We start from the raw sequence: 18,133 nt of genomic DNA, 5'->3' as shown, positions 1-18,133 counted from the left end.
ATTAGTACATCCCAGAAATAAATGGAATTATCATTGTAAGTAGCTTGAAAGTTATAAACAGAATTCTTTTAAAATACTGAATGAAAATATGAAATATGTACATTTGATATATATTTAGTTTGCAGGCAGAGTTTCAATGATTAAAAAATTTCCAATCGGCCTTTGGAGCTAGCTCCAGCTTTTAAAATCACAACCAGAATTCTTTCAGTTCAGTTATTTATAAATACAAGTCGCCAAAGGGAAGAAAAGAAAATCTGCAGATGCTGGAAATTCAAACAACACACAAAATGCTGGAGGAATTCAGCAGGCCAGGCAGCATCTATGAAAAAGAGTAAAGAGTCAACATTTCGGGTCAAGACCCTTCATACTGATAAAGGGTCTCAGCTAAAAATCTGGACTGTTTACTCTTTTCCATAGACACTGCCTGGCCTGCTAAGGTCCTCCAGCATTTTGTAAGTATTGCCAATTTGAGCAAGGAAAAAGATAGCAGCCACAATTGATTGCCAAAAGAAATGCTCTCTGAAGGAATACGAAGTTGTGTGATGACTTGGATTAAGCTAACTTTTAAATTACCGCGAAGTACAAGCTAAACCTTTTCTTAAAAAATGCTGTCATAAATATTTTAATTACACTTATTGCTTAATACCTATATATTTGCAAGTGAACCAGTGTCTTTCTGTAACATACACAAACTGCTGGATGAACTCAGCAGGCCAAACAGCATCTATGGAAAAGAGTAAACAGTCAACATTTTGGGCTGAGACCCTTCATCAGGACTAGGAAAGATAAACACAAGAAGTCTAACTTCTCATCTTTTTTTTTCCCCCAGTCCTGATGAAGTGCCTCAGTCCAAAACATCAACTGTTTACTCTTTTCCATAGATGCTGCCTTAACTGTTGAGTTCCTCCAGCATTTTGTGGGTGTTGCTTTGGATTTCCAGCATCTGCAGATTTTCTTGTGTTTGTGATAGTCTCTTTGAATACTTCAACTGAAAATTGACAGAGCATTAACATTGCATAAGAATATTAAAAATGAAGACACTCTACAATATTCTCCCCCTTTATACAATTCTATTTCTGCACTTGCTTCCTCGTGACATTTTCTCTCACATGACCATAAACACCCCACTGGAGAATGACGCCAATATACTACGGGTAAATTTAAAATAGCCAATTAAATGAACAGCAACGTAACAACCAGCATATCTTTGGGATAGGAGCACATTATAGTGCGGTACAGAAGCTGAAAGGCATCAGAGCGCAAGACCCTACAGAGACGGTAAAAACCACTGAGTTTTCCCTTACTCCATTTGTGTCATTTACCGGCAGCACTGTAGACAAAGGGCACAAAGCACTGTTCAGGATTCCTATCACCCATCCCGCAATCTCTTTAACCCACTATGGTCAGGAAAGAGGTACAGGAGCATCAGGCCTCGGACTACCTCAGGCTGTAAAGCTAATGCCACCATTGAGGTCTTGTCACTAGGACAGTGAGCATTCATTTTGAATTATGTCTATGAAGGTTCTCAGGCATCCAAGTCATTGTATATCAAGCAGTAGTAAATCAAGGCAACCAGATTTGCTGTGCTGGCTAGAAGATAGAACATACATTGGGGTTATCAGAACATTATATCGTTGTGCCGAGAACATGCCCACCAACATTACAGCTAAAGACGAGGAGCTCAAGTATTTAAAAGAAGCCTTGAAAGCTTGAGGCTACCCTGACTGGACCCTCATCAAGACAGCAACAAAAACCAGCAGGGACGTCAGCCCAACAGACAGACACGTTTTTTTCAAACGTACAAACACTCTCAGACAGAAACTCGTCCACCCGAAGGATCCTACGCCCAAACATAAACACAGCAATATCGTATATGCTATCCAATGGAATGAGAACTGCAGAGATCTGTATAACAGTGAGACAAAGCAACCACTTCACAAATGGATGGCCTAACATAAGGAGGGCTGACACCTCAGCTCAAAGCTCAGCTGTATATCTACACCTAAAGGACAAGGGACATTCCTTTGATGATAACAATGAGCAGATTTTGGGCAGAGAGGACAGATGGTTTGAAAGAGGGGTTAAAGAAGCCATCTTTGTCAACCCATCCCTGAACAGAGGGGGCAGGGTACAACACAACCTATCAGATACTTGCAATGGAATCCTAACATCTCTACACGGCATCTCCACAAAAGTTCACACCTCCATTCATGCAAAGACTAATGACCCTCTTATTACCTCTATGACTCTTCGACCCTCATGTGATTAGTATACCTTTGAACAACTTAGAGTTTATAAGCAGGAAAACTACCCACCATGGATTAGAACTGAACAAGTCTCTCAGATGAGTGGTGAAACACCTTCTAGACAACACAGCAATTTCAGTTGCGTTGATTTACTACTGCTTGACATTTTGAATTATACTTTATTAACTTATTTATGGCAACATTTTGTTTTATGTGCTATGTGTGATACACGTTTTGTGGGTGCACTGTGGTCCAGAGGAACATTGTTTCATTTGGTTGTATATGTGTACAGGCAGATGACAATAAACTTGAAATCAGAACACCCACTGAAATCCACAAATCATAGGGAGAACATGTAAAGTGTACAGGCAACAGCAGAGGTGAAATTTGAACACAAGATGCACTAACTGCAGCACCACTGTGCCAGGACTGGAGCTGAATTAATGCTATAATAAATAAATATACAGGTCTTGGCAAGAAGAGCAATGTGTTATAATGGCTATATTTGAAAACATGCACACAATAGACTTTCTCTGGAAGACTATTAAGAGAGATGTACATTCAATGTCCTGAGCTCCTCAACCAAATTGCAACTTCAAGACAATCCAATGGGAAGAAAGACAATAAAACACTGATAATCCAGCACCTTTGGGATTTTGGCAGTGGTGGACTGACACGACAGGCAACTGCCATTTTACAGCCATATTAGCTATGTAAATTCACCCTTACCAAATTCACAAATCACTATCCAAAATTTGGAGATGCATAATAAAATTAATACCCACAGAATTTGTGAAAAAGCAAATAAAATGTACTTTCTTTCAATTAGCTTTTTTGACACATACACGGAAGGCACAAGATCACATTACGGAAAATGTAAGCAGAACGTTTTCTAAGAACGTACCCTGTACCCACACAGCCTCACAACCCCTCACAAACGCAGTGGTTTCCTGGAGTGTATAGTACTCTGGTATTCAAAGGTATTAAAGAACAGATAGAACTTTCAGAAGTAAGGAACATTGCTTCTGTTCTTTTATAGTCCTATCCTGTTGTATTCAATGGATAGAGCAGTTCGTGGAAGGAAGCATCTGGAAAGTGACAGCAATCGGGCTTCACTAATATCACTGCACTAATTTCTCTCATTTCTACCTGCTCAGAATCTGACTTATTTACACTACTGTTACTGCGAATTCATATTTACATATGGAACAGATATCACTGTTCTTCCTGTGATGATATTGGGTTTGCTGACTGTGAACTTCCAAACTCAAATGAAGATCATAAGCCCCATCAGATAAAAAATAGCTATGGGTACCCCCACTAAAGGGAGGTTATACTGTAACTACCTACTCTAGAACGCTTCTTTGTTTATCCTCCATGACAAATTAAGCTGCCTATACCCACTATTTGAGCAGTGGGTCCTCCCCTCCCTACCAAAGAAGGGATACTTCCAGCTAACAAAGTAGTTTAAACACACAAACTCGAGGAATTAGTCCTGACGAAGGGTCTCGGCCTGAAACGTCAACTGTACCTCTTCCTAGAGATGCTGCCTGGCCTGCTGCGTTCACCAGCAACTTTGATGTGTGTTGCTTTAGTTTAAACACAGTTCATTTATTTTTAGTGATACATGTTTAAATCCAGACAAAACTCTTAAAACACATTTAAAACTCAGAGGATTTTCTATCTAAAAAATTCCAAATTAAACCTACTTCTAAACCGCAGAGGATTTCCGACAGACAAGTACAATTCCTGTAAGACATATAGATGTATGTCATAGACACAAGACATACCAACAATGCACATAAGTAAATCATCCATCACAGAAATTGAAGCTAGAGGAATAGATTCCAGTCACCCCATCTTTCTATCATTCTTCTTGATACTCTTTAACCATTCCTAATAAGCCTGAACTGCCGACATTTATACTATTTTTCTGCCACTTGGGTTACTTCACACACATATAATTCCTCAGATACCCTTTTTGATTTACACAAATGGTCCAAAAGCTTCTTGGAGGCATAGATCCCCAGGAACCCACAATTAATGCTGTAATCTGGCTCTTCGAGCATACGAACTTCCCTACTATCAACAGATCAGCCATTTGTTAAGTTAATTTATATTACCCATCTGGTCTGCAAGCTTCCTTCAACTAAATAAATTAGCCAGCATTGTCTGGTTTGGGACAAGCCCAATTAAATAACCCATCATCTTACACTGCAACTCCTGAGAAGCCAGTTCAGGTGCTGTGACCCAACATCCTACATTTTATACACAATGCATCTGCTTGCAAAGCTGTCCTTTCAACTTCAAATTGATTATTGTGTGCCATTTATATGAACTACTGAAGACTAGTTCCCCTTACAACAAGCTAAACAAAGAATACTAGTTGGAAGTTTATCTCATTCCAAAACAACCCTTTGATCTTTAAGCAACACACACAAAAAATGCTGCCTGGCCTGCTGCATTCACCAGCATTTTTTTGTGTGTTGCTTGAATTTCCAGCATCTGCAGATTTCCTCGTGTTTGCACCTTTCATCTTTAGAAGTGTCAGCTGCTGTGTTTAGAAAACAAAGCTTGGCAAATAAAGAAAAGGCCCCTTACCTCAGGAAGAGACTATCTAGCACATTCCAAGATCACAACATCTGAATTTGAAACTAGTTCGTAATGCAGAAAATTATTAGTAGCACTTATACTGGAATGCTTTATTTTTTCCATTTACTTAATGATTATGAATGTTGCTGAGAAACCCAGCATCTATTCCCCCATTTCTAATTGTTCTTGTTAATATGATGTTAGACTCCACCAATGTTTTGTTTCAAAAAGGTGTTCTGTTAGATGAGGAGTTCCAAGGTATTCATCCCAACCCTATCTGAACCTAGCATTGCATTAGAACATACAGCCAAACTAGCGTAAGTGCAATCACATAACCTTTGGTTTGAGCTGAGGAAGCTCTCTATATTTTTGATGACATCTTCCAGCGCTGTGTTGGTGATTCAGACTAAATGAATAGGACAGTAACTAGTCATATTGAGATTGCCCTACAATATTACACAAGGATCAGGAAGCTTACACTGATCCTTGTGTAATATCCCATTTCAATCCTTATTTTTTTCAAACTAAACTTATTTTTCACCCATAGTCTTCACTATCCACTTCCTCATTTTACATGCACAGAATATATGGATCCCAGATCAACCTCTACAGCTACCGGAGGACTCACCACTACATAATTCCTTAGGAGATCATACTCAACCAAATGATCATACTACATGCTATTTTTAATGTCTAGAAACAGCAACAAAAAAGGATGCACTTTGTAGAATTTGAAAGGGTAAATTCTTCATTACGCTAAAGCAAACATGATAAAAGCCTGTTTTGAAGTTTTGTTCAAAAATTTGTGCATCACAATTTCAATTTATTTTCATCAAGGATAACATTAATAATCCCCAATTTATAATACATTATACTCTTTTCATTAGCCTTTAAGTGTATTTAATGAACATGTACAGTAATGTTTAAGTCTTCATATCTTATTCAATACCCTCTGAAAGGGTATCACAATATACCTACTTGGCTCTGCTTTACACATAATAGTGATTATTCTCAATTTCCATGAAATTGCTGGATCATTGAGAAGATCATTATATGAAGTATTCTTTGTACTTTTTTTTTAAAAAATACAATCGGCTTAAGTTCTGGCTCAGAGTGGTCTTATAATTAGGGAATTAATCTTTCTAACCACAAAGAGACCCTAGAATCCATGGGTCACTTTCCATTTTCAGAAAAACACAGTGCACCTCAAGCATGAGGAGTCCACTCACAAACAGTGAAAGGGATGTACATCATCCCTCTTCTCTGTCAAACACGATTCATCATACTTGTGACAGATCCCGCAAAAGACTCTTCAGCCACGTCAAACTCCAGAAACGAATGGAAGCAAGAATTCTTTGACCCCCCCCCCAAGGAACTCAGACCATTTTAAAAAGTATTCTTCGTTTTTTAAGAATGTAAACATCATCCACAATGTCAGCATTTATTACCCATCAATAGTAAGACTTCAATGTGGAAGATGATGAGCTGCCTTCTTGAACTGCCTTCATAAAAATGTATTCCTACAATACTTTTAAGTAGTTGTCATAGAGTCATAAAGCACAGGAAAGAGCCATTCGGCCCATCTACTCTGTGCAGAACTATTATTTTGCCTCGTCCCATCAACCTACATGTAGACCATAGCCCTCCCATCCATGTAACTATCCGAATCCATCTTAAATATTGAAATCGAACCCACATCCACCACTTACTTCCACTGGCAGCTTGTTTCAAACTTCCATCACTATCTGAGTGAAGACATTCCTCTTAAACATTTCACCTTTCACCCTTGACTTCTAGTTCTAGTCTCAACCAACTTCAGTGAAAAAAACCTGCTTGCATTTATCCTATCTATACCAATTATTTTAATTACCCTTCATTCTTCTACACTCAGACTCAGTTATGTTGAAGCAATGACAATATTTCCCAGTCAGAATAGTATGCAACTTGGAAAGTAATTCTTAGTTTACTATAGTTCCATGCCATTGATATCATTTTCCTTGTTGGTGGTAGATAGATGACTCAGGTTTGGGAAATGGGAAATCCTCTTGAGGATCCCAAGCGAATAACAGTTTGCAGATGGTACACAATACAGACACAATGCACCCATACTGGAAGGAACTGTTAAGTGGAAGACAGGATTTAATCAGGCATCCTGCTTTGTTCTGAATGGTGTTAAGTTTCTTGAATGCAATAAGGACTTTAGTCATCCTGTCAACACGAGAGCATTCCATCATGTTTCTTACTTGAGCCTTAGACATGTTGGAATGAAGCTTTGGAGACTTAGGAGACAAGTAAACTATAGGAAAGTCAGCCTCTAGCCTGCCCTTGTAAACACAATATTTGTGGGCAGGTCCACATGAGTTTCTGATTAATGGTAATTCTCCAATTGTTGATAACTTGCAAGACAGCAATGGTTATGCCACTGAAAACAAGGGCAAGTGGATTCTCTCCCTATTGGAGATGGCCATTGTCTAGCATCTGCTTAGCACAAATCTGTTTTGTAACTTATCAGAACATGCTTCATGTTCTCCACTTCGTGCTGTATGCAGGTGTTCAATCTGTTTAACCCTGAATTATGAATGGAATTGAACATTGTTTGCTGAACTACATTCTACAGAGGCATGGTTGAGAGTGTGCTGACCTTTTGCATCACAACCCGGTACTCCAGCTGCAGTGCTGTCGACAAAAAAGCCTTGCAGAGGGTGGTTAGGGGAGCAGAGAAGGTTACTGGGGTCTCCCTACCTTCTGTCCAAGACCTCTTTCAGAGTCAACGCCTCCAGAAGACACAGTACATCATTAAAGACCCCTCACACCCTCTCCATGAACTGTTTGTTCTTCTGCCATCAGGCAAACGTTACAGGAGCATCAAAACTAAAACCACAAGGCTACTAAACAGCTTCCTCCCACAGGCAGTCAGACTGCTAAATAGCTGCTCTACCTGACTCTAATTTGGACACTTTTAACCTGCACTGGACACTTATAACTTGATCTTAACTGACATGTGGCTGTTGTGTTTTACTATTTATTGTTATGTTTATTATTTAGTGTTGCATTTGTTATGTTATGATTGCACTGCTCCTGGGAAACGCTGTCTCATTCTGCCCTGCAGAGCTGATGTACGGTTAGAATAACAATAAAGTTTTTTTGAATTGAATTGATGAATGCACATACCCACTTGTCTTTATAACGGAAGATAGATCATTCATAAAGCAACTGAAGAAGGTTGGGCCAAGGATATTTTTCTCCTTATACTCATTGACTATTGTTTTATCAAGGGCCTTCATATCACAACTGATCAAACACTGCACTATGAATCAAAAGCCACCACTGGCTTTCAATTCTTTGTCCAAGGTTGGAGCGGTTAGAAGAGGAACGGCCCTTGTCAAATCTCTGAGCATTGGTGAAAATATGCTGCTTCACAGCGCTGAGGAATGACAATTTCCATCACTTGGCTGATATCCAGGGGAAAAAATGGTTGGGCCGAGATCAGAATCAGATTTAATATCACCAACATATATTGTGAAATTTGTTAACTTTGCAGAGCAGTACAATGCAATACATGATAATATGGAAAAAATGAATTACAGTAAATATTTACTATGATAAATAATATCTCCAGAACCTAACCTGGTTCCAACATATGAATACAACTGTAAAGGCAGGAAGACAGTGGCTATATTTCATTAGGAGTTTGAGGAGATTTTGGTATGTCACCAAAAACACTCACAAATTTCTACAGACGTATCAGGAAGGGCATACAGAAGCCTGAAGGCACACACTCAGGTGATCCAGGAACAGCTTCTTCTCCTCTGCCATCCGATTTCTGAATGGACATTGAACCCATGAACACTACCTCACTACTTTTTTTTTAAAATTTCAGTTCTTGCAGATCATAGCAATGAAAAGAAGGAATATCCTTAGTGGTGCGGATACTTAATGACAGATGTTGCCTTTCTGAGGCACTGCTACTTAAAGATGTCTTGGATGCTATGGAGGTTAGTGACCATGATGGAGCAGACCAATTTTACAACTCTCTGCAGCTTACTTCGATCCAGGTCCTTGCTGAGGCAAGGATACTGAATTTAGCCGCATTGAATTTATTATGCTTGACATGAGAAAGCTCCCACTTTGCTCAAAGTTCAAAAGTTCAATGTAAATTTATTACCAAAGTACATACATGTCACCATATACTACTGAGATTAATTTTCTTGTTGGCATTCATAGTAGAACAAAGAATAACAAAAGAATCAATGAAAAACTACAGAAGCAAAGATGGACAAACAGCCAATGTGCTAAAGACAAAATGCAAATACAAAAAAAATCATTTAGTATTGAGAACATGTGTTGCAGGCTCCTTGAAAGCGAGTCCATAGGTTGTGGAGTCAGTTCAGAAGTAAGGTGAATGAAGTTACCTTGTGAAGTTATTATCAAGAATATACCACTGTTGTAAATGTACAGGAATAGTTGGCTCAAGGTGTAATTAGCAAGAAGTCAATCCTTCAGTACAACAGGTAGGATACAGTTCAACTCTGCAGTTATCCAGTGGACTCAGCCATTTCTTGATGTCAGAGTGAATCCAATTGGCTAAACACTGGATTATATGATGGGACTTCTCAGCAAGAGACAGGATGGATCATCCCCTCAATACTTCTGGATGAATACTGGCCAAAATTACCTTCTGGCACTCACATACTAGATTCTGTCATCCTTAAGGATAGGGAGGCTCCGTCGGCTGTTTAATTAACCATCACTATTCACAGCAGGGCTAGAGCTTGGACCTGATCTAATAATTACTTGGTTCTCTCTACTGCATACTGCTTAGACTCAGGTGGTTTTGTGTTGCAAACTCACCCAGGCTGGAATCTTATTTTTAAGGTACGCCTGTGGCTGCTCCCCAAGAGTCCTTTCATTGGGCCATGGTTGTACCCCTGGATTGATCTTAGTTGTGGACCATGGGATATGTAGATCATGAAGCATAGCTTGTGGTGGAATATATTTCTCCTCCGTGGAATGCCCATAGCACTTTAAAGACATCCAGTTTTGAAGCAAACTTGTCCCACTTTCAAGATGTCCTTGGTATGAAAACTTCACCACTAGGATTGTGCAGTGGTCTCACTGGCCAATGCTGTCATGGATATTTAGGAAACAAGCAGTTTCTCTGTGTTTCTTTCATCCAGTCTGAAGCTTTGTTCTTCAAGACCCAACCAGCTTGGTAATGGTGATGCAACCATGCCACTCTTGGCAAAGGACATCAAGGTCTCCTGTTCAAACTGTATTTTCTGTGTCCTTGCTGGTTGCAATAACTTTTCCAATCATTGTTCAGCAGAGAATTTTGCTGATAACCACTTGCCATTCAGCAATGGTTAATCTGGTGGTGGGTTTAATTGGCCATTTCTGATTTGATGCCATTAGACCGGAATCCAGTTTGAGGGTTCCATTAGCAGCTCCTTCCTGCAGGTACAGGCTGCACTCAGTTGTTGACTGGGTTCAATTTTTTTTTCCATACATGCCCGTAGATGACTTCTGCCAAGATGGCAGTGCACTCAGTCACAGTGGCCTCTCTGGGTCCAAACAAAGGAGTAATTGTTCATCCTTCATGTTTTGTTCTATATATACGATCACAAAACACTGCTGGCTATTAAGAACATCAAATACTGCCAGCTTACCCCACCAGCGAGTTGCTTGACAGTGATGAAGCTGGACTTGTTGCGTTTAGTGTTGTGTACTGCATTGCTTGCTACAGCCATCCAGGGATGAAGGTGTCAGAGGCAATGTGAGGAGGTGGTGCACGGTCCAATAAATGGCACAAATGAGTGTCTTGGACATTTTCTTTTAAAACTGTGATCGCAAGACCCTGTTGGACACTGGTAATGCAAAATAATGCAAGTCCGGTTCATCTGCAAGACCGATAGTGGGGAACTACGTTGCCTCGGTTGTTGCGCAGACTAGGCCTTCATGCTACAGGGTTGCCAGAAGCAGCCGCCCAGTAGAGGAGATGGCAGAGGCAATGGAGGAGAGAGCAGAGGCCTCTGTGGGCCTTTCATCGAACCAGCCTTGGGGAAAGAAAAGCTGCATTGCATTCGTCTGCAGTAGCACTAGCCTGACGAGTTGTTCTTGCAGAAACGTGGCTCCAGGACAACATCCCATGCACCATCAAACTACAGGCTCCGACTCTCAAAGACTTTGTGTGCCTGTTTTTTCTGCTATTATAACTATATGTTCTATGTACGGTGTGTGTGACTGCTGGTACTGTGTTTTGCACCTTGGCTCCAGAGGAACACTGTTTCACTTGGCTATGTTCATGTGTGTGGTTGAAAGACAATTAAACTTGAACTTGAAATATACGAAAGGCACTCGATATAGTAACGGTAGCTCACAGAACAGTAATGAATGGCACCATAAGCACACAAAACTGATAAAAAAACTATTACTTATGATGAAAAGAGAAAACTAATTCTGTTTGTAGGATCAAACATATGTACATTAGTCTGGCTTTTGAATGTTATGGGACCTCACTTATATGTACAGGTATCCATAGGTTGGGTGTTCCTAACCAGGGAACAGCCCACCAATTGATCACTATCTTGGTTGGACAACACACACACAAGTGCTGGAAAAACTCTGGTCAAGCAGCATCTGAAGGGAAAGAGGTGGAGAGCCAGAGGGAGCTGACAAGCAGGTCCTGGTGGGGGGGGGGGGCAAAATATGGGAACAGAAGGGGTGAGAAGGCCACATGAATTAGGGAAAACGGGGGGGAGGGGGGAGAGAGAAGTTACTAGGTTAGAGAAATTGATGTCCATGCCATTAGGTTGCAGATTACCAAGTCAGAATATGAAATGTTTCATGTCCAACCCACCTCTTGCCTCATTATGGCAGTAGGGGAGGCCATAGACAGACATGTCAGTCTGGGAATAGGAAGTGGAGATCCTGGCTATTGTGCTTTCCTATATTCCATGGCCTACTGTACTCTTCTTTCAGATTCCTTCTTCTTCAGCCCTTTACCTCTTCCACCCATCTCCTCCCAGTTTCTCACATTATTCTCTATCATTTCCCCTATCCCACCCACCTATCCTCTCCCTATTTCTCGCTTACTTCCTGCCAGCTTGAGTTCCTCCCCCAGACCTGATGAAGGATACTGTCCATTTCGTTCCATAGTGGCTGCATGACTTCCTCCAGCATTTTGTGTGTTGCTCGAGATCTCAAGCCTGTGCAGAATCTCTGTGTCTACACCATCTTTGTTGGATCTATCCTGTCAGTGAGAGAGAAGCCCCCATGGATTGGTAATGGCTGTTTCTAGCAAGAAGTCTCTAAAGCACAACTTTGTAACTATGGCAGGCTGTTGCTCAAATAGCTTGTAGAACTCATCACACTTTTTAAAAAAAATACCAGTTACAAGAAAATCATATGGACAGTTTTTACAATCATTTTCAGATAGTCTAATGAACCAGCTACACCGTGAAATCACTGGTACTGTAAAGCATTGAGCTAATCACTACGCTACCATGCTGCCCCAACTTAAAAGCCGATTTATTATCAAAGTACATACATGTCACTATATAGAACAGCAACAGGCCTTTCTGCCCACAATCTTGTGCCAAACCAATTAAATTCTTCATATGGCTGACTAATCTCTTCTGCCTACACAATGTCCATATCCCTCACATTCATGTACCTATCTAAATGTGTCTTAAAAGTCCCTAATGTACAGTGCCCCTAAAAAGTATTCACCCACCTTGTAAGTTTTCATGTTTTATTGTCTTACAACATCGAATCACAATAGATTTAATTTGGCTTCTTTGACAGAAAAAGACTCTTTCGTGTCAGTGAAAACAGATGTCTACAAAGTGATCTAAATTCATTACAAATACAAAACACGAAATAATTGATTGCACAAGTGTTCACCCCTTCAAGTCAGTATTTAGTAGATGCACCTTTGGCAGCAATTACAGCTTTGAGTCTGTGTGGATAGGTCTATACCAGCTTTGCACATCTGGACACCGCAATTTTTCCACATTCTTCTTTACAAAACTGCTCAAGCTCTGTCAGATTGCATGGGATCGTGAGTGAACAGCCCTTTTCAGTCCAAGTTCTCCATTGGATTGAGGTCTGGACTCCAGGACATTAACTTTGTTGTTTTTAAGCAATTCCTGGGTAGCTTTGGCTTTATGCTTGGGCTCAGTGTCTTGCTGAAAAACAAATCTTCTCCAAGTGTCAGGTTTTCCTCCAGGATTTCCCTGCATTTTGATGCATTCATTTTACCTTCTACCTTCAGAAACCTTCCAGGGCCTGCTGCAGTGAAGCATTCCTACTGCATGATGCAGCCACCACCATGGTGGTAAGGATGGTGTGTTTTTGATAATGTGTGGTGTTCGGCTTACGCCAAACATAGCGTTTAGTCTGATGGCCAAAAAGCTCAATTTTGGTTTCATCAGACCATAGAACCTTCTTCCAGCTGACTTCAGAGACTCCCACGTCTTCAGGCAAACTCCACTGAAATTTCATGTAAGATGTTCTCCCCCCAACAGTGGTTTTCTCTTTCCTCTCTCCCATAAAGCTGCGACTGGTGAAGCACCCCGGCAACAGTTGTTGTATGCGTAGTCTCTCCCACAGTCACTGAAGCTTGTAATTCCTTCAGAGTTGTCATAGGTCTCTTGGTGGCCTCCCTCACTAGTCCCCTTCTTGCACGGTCACTCAGGTTTTGAGGACGACTTGCTCTAGGCAGATTTACAGCTGTGCCATATCCTTTCCATTTCTTGATGAATGACTTAAAAGTGTACTCCAAGGGATATTCAGTGACTTGGAAGTTTTCTTGTGTTCACCTCCTCACTTGTCTTTTTCAATAACATTTCAATGGAGTTGCTTTGAGTGTCCTTTTGTCTTCGTGGTGTAGTTTTTGCCAGGATACTGACTCACCAGCAGTTGGACCTTCCAAATACAGGTGTATTTTTACTACAATCAATTGAAACACCTTGACTCCACACAGTGATCTCCATTTACCTAGTTAGGTGACTTCTAAAACCAACTGACTGCACCAGTGATGATTTGGTCTGTCATACTAAAGGAGGTGAATACTTACGCAATTATTTTGTGTTTTATATTTTAATTAATTTAGATCACTTTGTAGACATCTGCTTTCACTTTGACAGGAAAGTGTCTATTTCTGTTGATCAATGTCAAAAAAAGCCAATTTAAATCCATTGTGATTCGATGTTGTAAAACAATAAAACATGGGGGGGCGGTTGAAGTGTGAATTTTTTTCTACAGGCATTGTATCTGCCTCGACCACCATCCCAGGCAGCACATTCCAGGCACCCAACACTTGGTGTAAAATAACTTGCCCTTTACATCTCATTTGAAATTACCCCCCCTCACCTTAAATGCATGTCCTGTGGTATTAGACATTTGGACACTGGGAAAAAAAGATACTGTCTGCCTACTCTATACTTCTTATAACCTCATAAACTTATATCTACACTAAGATTCATTTAATTGCTGGCATTCACAAAAAATGGTTCTAATGGAAGAGAGTGAGCTCATTCTGATTAAATTGCATCACCTGCCACTCCTACAGGGGTTCCCAACCTGGGGTCCACAGACACTCTCGGTAAGTGGTAATGGTCCATGGTATAAAAAGGGTTGGGAACCGCTGCTTCAGAATCATAGTTTAAGCAGTGGCTCAATCCAATACACTACCTCCAGACCAGAAGCAAAGCCATCTGGCACAGAAAATATTTTACTATTAAAAGATTAGGAAGGATACACCACATGGATACCCTTGGCAAACACCTCTTGATCATAAAGTTTTTTTTAAAATCTAGTAATTCAGGTGGCCATATAACAGTAACACAAATCATTATACAATTTAAAAAATTAACACCCCCACCTGATCTACTATTCTACCAATCATATACATTACTTCTTTTGAAGATACTACAACTAATATAATTTTGTTCACAATGTTAAACTGAGAATTTCAGTGCCGGTAGATTACATCACAGATAAGTACAAAGCACCACTAGGTATAAGCACCAAGTCTTAAATCTCAAATTGTTAATGCCAAAAGAACATGTTTTAAATATCTGATGCTCTGGGACACACTTTCAATCATGTGTTATGCTATGGACACAAGGGTAGGGGAAGCTAAAATCTAATTTCAGAATGAGCAAGGCAATTGAAAACTAGCATGCAGGTGACAACAAATTTACATTGCTACACAATAAGGGGCAAAAAGTAGAGTATTTTGTCATAATAATTCATCAAGTGCCAGAACTGAGTGTGTGCCTAGCTAAAAACAGAGTCCATGGGGCTTTACAACTACAATTGCAAAAGATCTTGCAATTTAGCCACACATTTGTGGGCTTTGCTTTGATTTGGTGTGAATGCACTTGATGCACAGTTGTCAAGATGCTTGCTGAACCTCATAAGTCAACCTGTGGGTTTCCCATCAACATTGCCAATGGACCACCCATACATCAAAGATTTGTCACCTCAAAAAAAATCACAATAACCCTCAGTGGAATATAAAACAAGATGTAAGCAACCAGGAATCATTCCTACCCTATGTATAATTTTTAAGAATTGCATTTCTATATAAGGGGCGGGCAGCTTCCGTTGTTTTTACCTTTTCCAGCTTATCGAAATGCTCCTTCAGGAACTTCATTGGGCGCTCAGGTTTTGCGATGCAGAGGCTGACAATACATTCCTTCAGGATCTGCTGGATGTTGTGCTTCTGGACATAAACTTCGCATCCCTTCAGGCTCTCGTCTTCCTCCACATTCGACGACGCCATCTTTTATGCGGTTTATATTATCACAGAAGAGAATTAGATGCAAATGAATGACTCGTCTCTGCACGAACCCCTCGCTGCCTCCTCCTCCTCCTCCTCCGCTCCCTGGCGCCCCTCGCTCGTGCACGCGCACGCGAGGCCACGCCGCTGATCAATGCCAGGGGATGGGCGAGTCGCTGTCAGTCGGGTGCCCTGCTCGGGGGTGGTTATGGCAGCAGTGGGTATTGCCCGCCGGCGGTCGCCATTGGCCTTGGAAAGACAGAACAAGTCGGACGCCAGCTGACATTCCGGCTCCCTTGGCGCGGCGCCCCGCCCCCCCCCCCCCGCGGGCACGCGAGCACGCGAGCGAGTCGACGGGCAGAGAGAGAGAGAGGGGTCGCGCGCCCGGCCTTCCCGGAGCCGCGCGTGCGCACTCAAGCCGCCGTCCATCAAAGCGCGCGCCCAGCTCTCGCAAAGATGCGGGGAATGCAGCGCCGTGCTGCAAACGCTTCGGAGAGATTTACAGTAACGGAAATCAGGCTTGTTTCCGGATGCTGGAGATCTAAAATAGAACGAATACATTTTTTTCCTCCCCTGTTGTAAAACAAACCTCGGTAGGTCCGGAAGCATAGCGGGTACCGAGAGAGAGAAAATGAGAGAGCGGAAATAAATGGTCCACTTTATACCAATGACCTTATGTACGACTCAACCTACTTCACAGCCAATTAAGTACTTAAAACATCTCCCACTGTTGCAATACAGGGACCCTGCCGGTCAAATTATTGACAGTCTCTGTCTATCAACGTCTCCAAATAAAGCAGTAGAATGTGAATCAACGGCCTTTATTCTGTGACCCCCTCCCGAAGAGAGAGCATCAGATCCTAAGCATAAAATCCTTTTAAAAACCGTTGTTATTCTAACCCGAAATCTACTTCCATGGCCTTATTTGGCAAGGTTTGCCCTTCGCTCGCGACTCTCTCTCTATCCGTTGGTTCGTTTGTGGATATGCCCAGTCCATCACAGGCAAAACCCTTCCCACCATTGAGCGTATTTACAAGGAGCGCTGCTACAAGAAAACAGCATCCGTCATCAAGGACCCTCTCCATCCAGACATGCCCTCTTCTCATTACTACCATCGGGAAGGAGGTACAGGAGCCCAAGGTCCCACACTACCAAGCTCAGAAACCGTTATTACCCCTCAACCATCGGCGTGGACAACTTCACTCACCCCAACACTGAACTGATCCTACGATCTACTTTACAATTCATGTTCTCAGTATTTTAATTAAGTTCAAAGTTCAGAGTGCTAAGAAAATTTATTATTAAGTTCTACTAAATGACATTTTTTGTAGGAATTCGCAGTTTGTCCCTTTTTTTGCAGGTAGTTTACCAGTCTTTCTTTATGCATAGTCTATAATTTCTATTCTATTTCTTTATTTTTCTGTAAATGCCCGCAAGAAAAATGAATCTCGGGATAGCACTTAACAACGTCGCTGCTTGTTCTTTTCCGCGCCTCGTTGGGCACTGGGCTGGAACCTTGCCGTCTCTTTTAGTCCGGTTTAACGAGATCGGTTTGCTCGACGCTCAACACCGCAGAAGCCGGCCGGATTCAAACCTGGGACCTTTCGCCTCCAGATCCGGTGCGTATTCCACTATACCACCGACCGGCTAACATGTAGATCCCCTGATAATAAATTTCACTTTGACATTGATAGTTACCAAGCATTGAATGTTACAGTTTTGTACAGGCCCTTCTGCCCACTATGTTGTACCGTCCTTTATACCTATTCCAATATCAATCTAACTCTTCCCTCCCACAAAACCTTCCATTTTTCTATCATCCATGAACTCTTCGGGGTTTCTTAAATGTCTTTATTAGCCCGTTTTTAACATGATTAATTTCACCGAGAAGGAACACGTCCAAAAAAAATCCTTGTGAACTCCTTTCTCCCAGAAAGATGGGACTCGCTGTCTCAGCAATTAATCAACCAATTACAAATCCATTTTATAATATTTCCACTTCTAGTTTACTGATTTTCAGAGAAAACTCATCCCTACCAAATGAATAGCCTCCCCAGTCATCCAAGATTTTCCTGTAGTCTCCAGAAATCGCAGGTCAACCTCAGAATCACTAATGCAAACAACATGGGAGGAAATAAAGCTCAGTATTAATCAAAAAGTTAAATTTTACATTTTCTTTTACCCATTAAAAAATGGAAATGATTGAGGAATCTAACCAGTGTCTCTTCCAGACAGTCGCAGGAAGGCAAAGTGTGGAGAATGTGGACAGGATGGTGCAAATGGGAGCCGATATGACGACATCTCTAGGACGGCATTCAGTCAGAGATTGCGACTCAACATGGAAACTCAACAGAAATAGGCGAGGGGATCTTAAACAACCCACTGAAGGAACTCAGCAGTCCGTAAAACCATAAGACTTGGGCTTTTCGGACCATCAAGTCTGCTCCACCATTCCATCATGGCGAACTTATCATCCATCTCAATCTCATTTTCCTGTCTTCTCCCCATA

At 41.3% G+C, this 18,133-nt stretch overlaps 1 protein-coding gene across 1 annotated transcript in view; it reads right to left on the bottom strand.

Annotated features, from left to right (window-relative positions):
* The window catches only part of prkar1b (protein kinase, cAMP-dependent, regulatory, type I, beta), a 158,436-nt gene extending 142,487 nt beyond the window's left edge, over window positions 1-15,949 (bottom strand). The window contains exon 1 of the mRNA XM_063059355.1: window positions 15,460-15,949. Within this exon, the coding sequence (XP_062915425.1) occupies window positions 15,460-15,627 (168 nt within the window). The 5' untranslated portion in view covers window positions 15,628-15,949. The remainder of the gene's footprint in view (window positions 1-15,459) is intronic.
* Between the last annotated feature and the right edge of the window lie 2,184 nt (window positions 15,950-18,133).

Source organism: Mobula hypostoma, chromosome 9, assembly GCF_963921235.1.
Source record: "Mobula hypostoma chromosome 9, sMobHyp1.1, whole genome shotgun sequence".
Classification (NCBI taxonomy): Eukaryota; Metazoa; Chordata; class Chondrichthyes; order Myliobatiformes; family Myliobatidae; genus Mobula; species Mobula hypostoma.
This window is presented reverse-complemented; position numbering and strand designations above follow the sequence as displayed.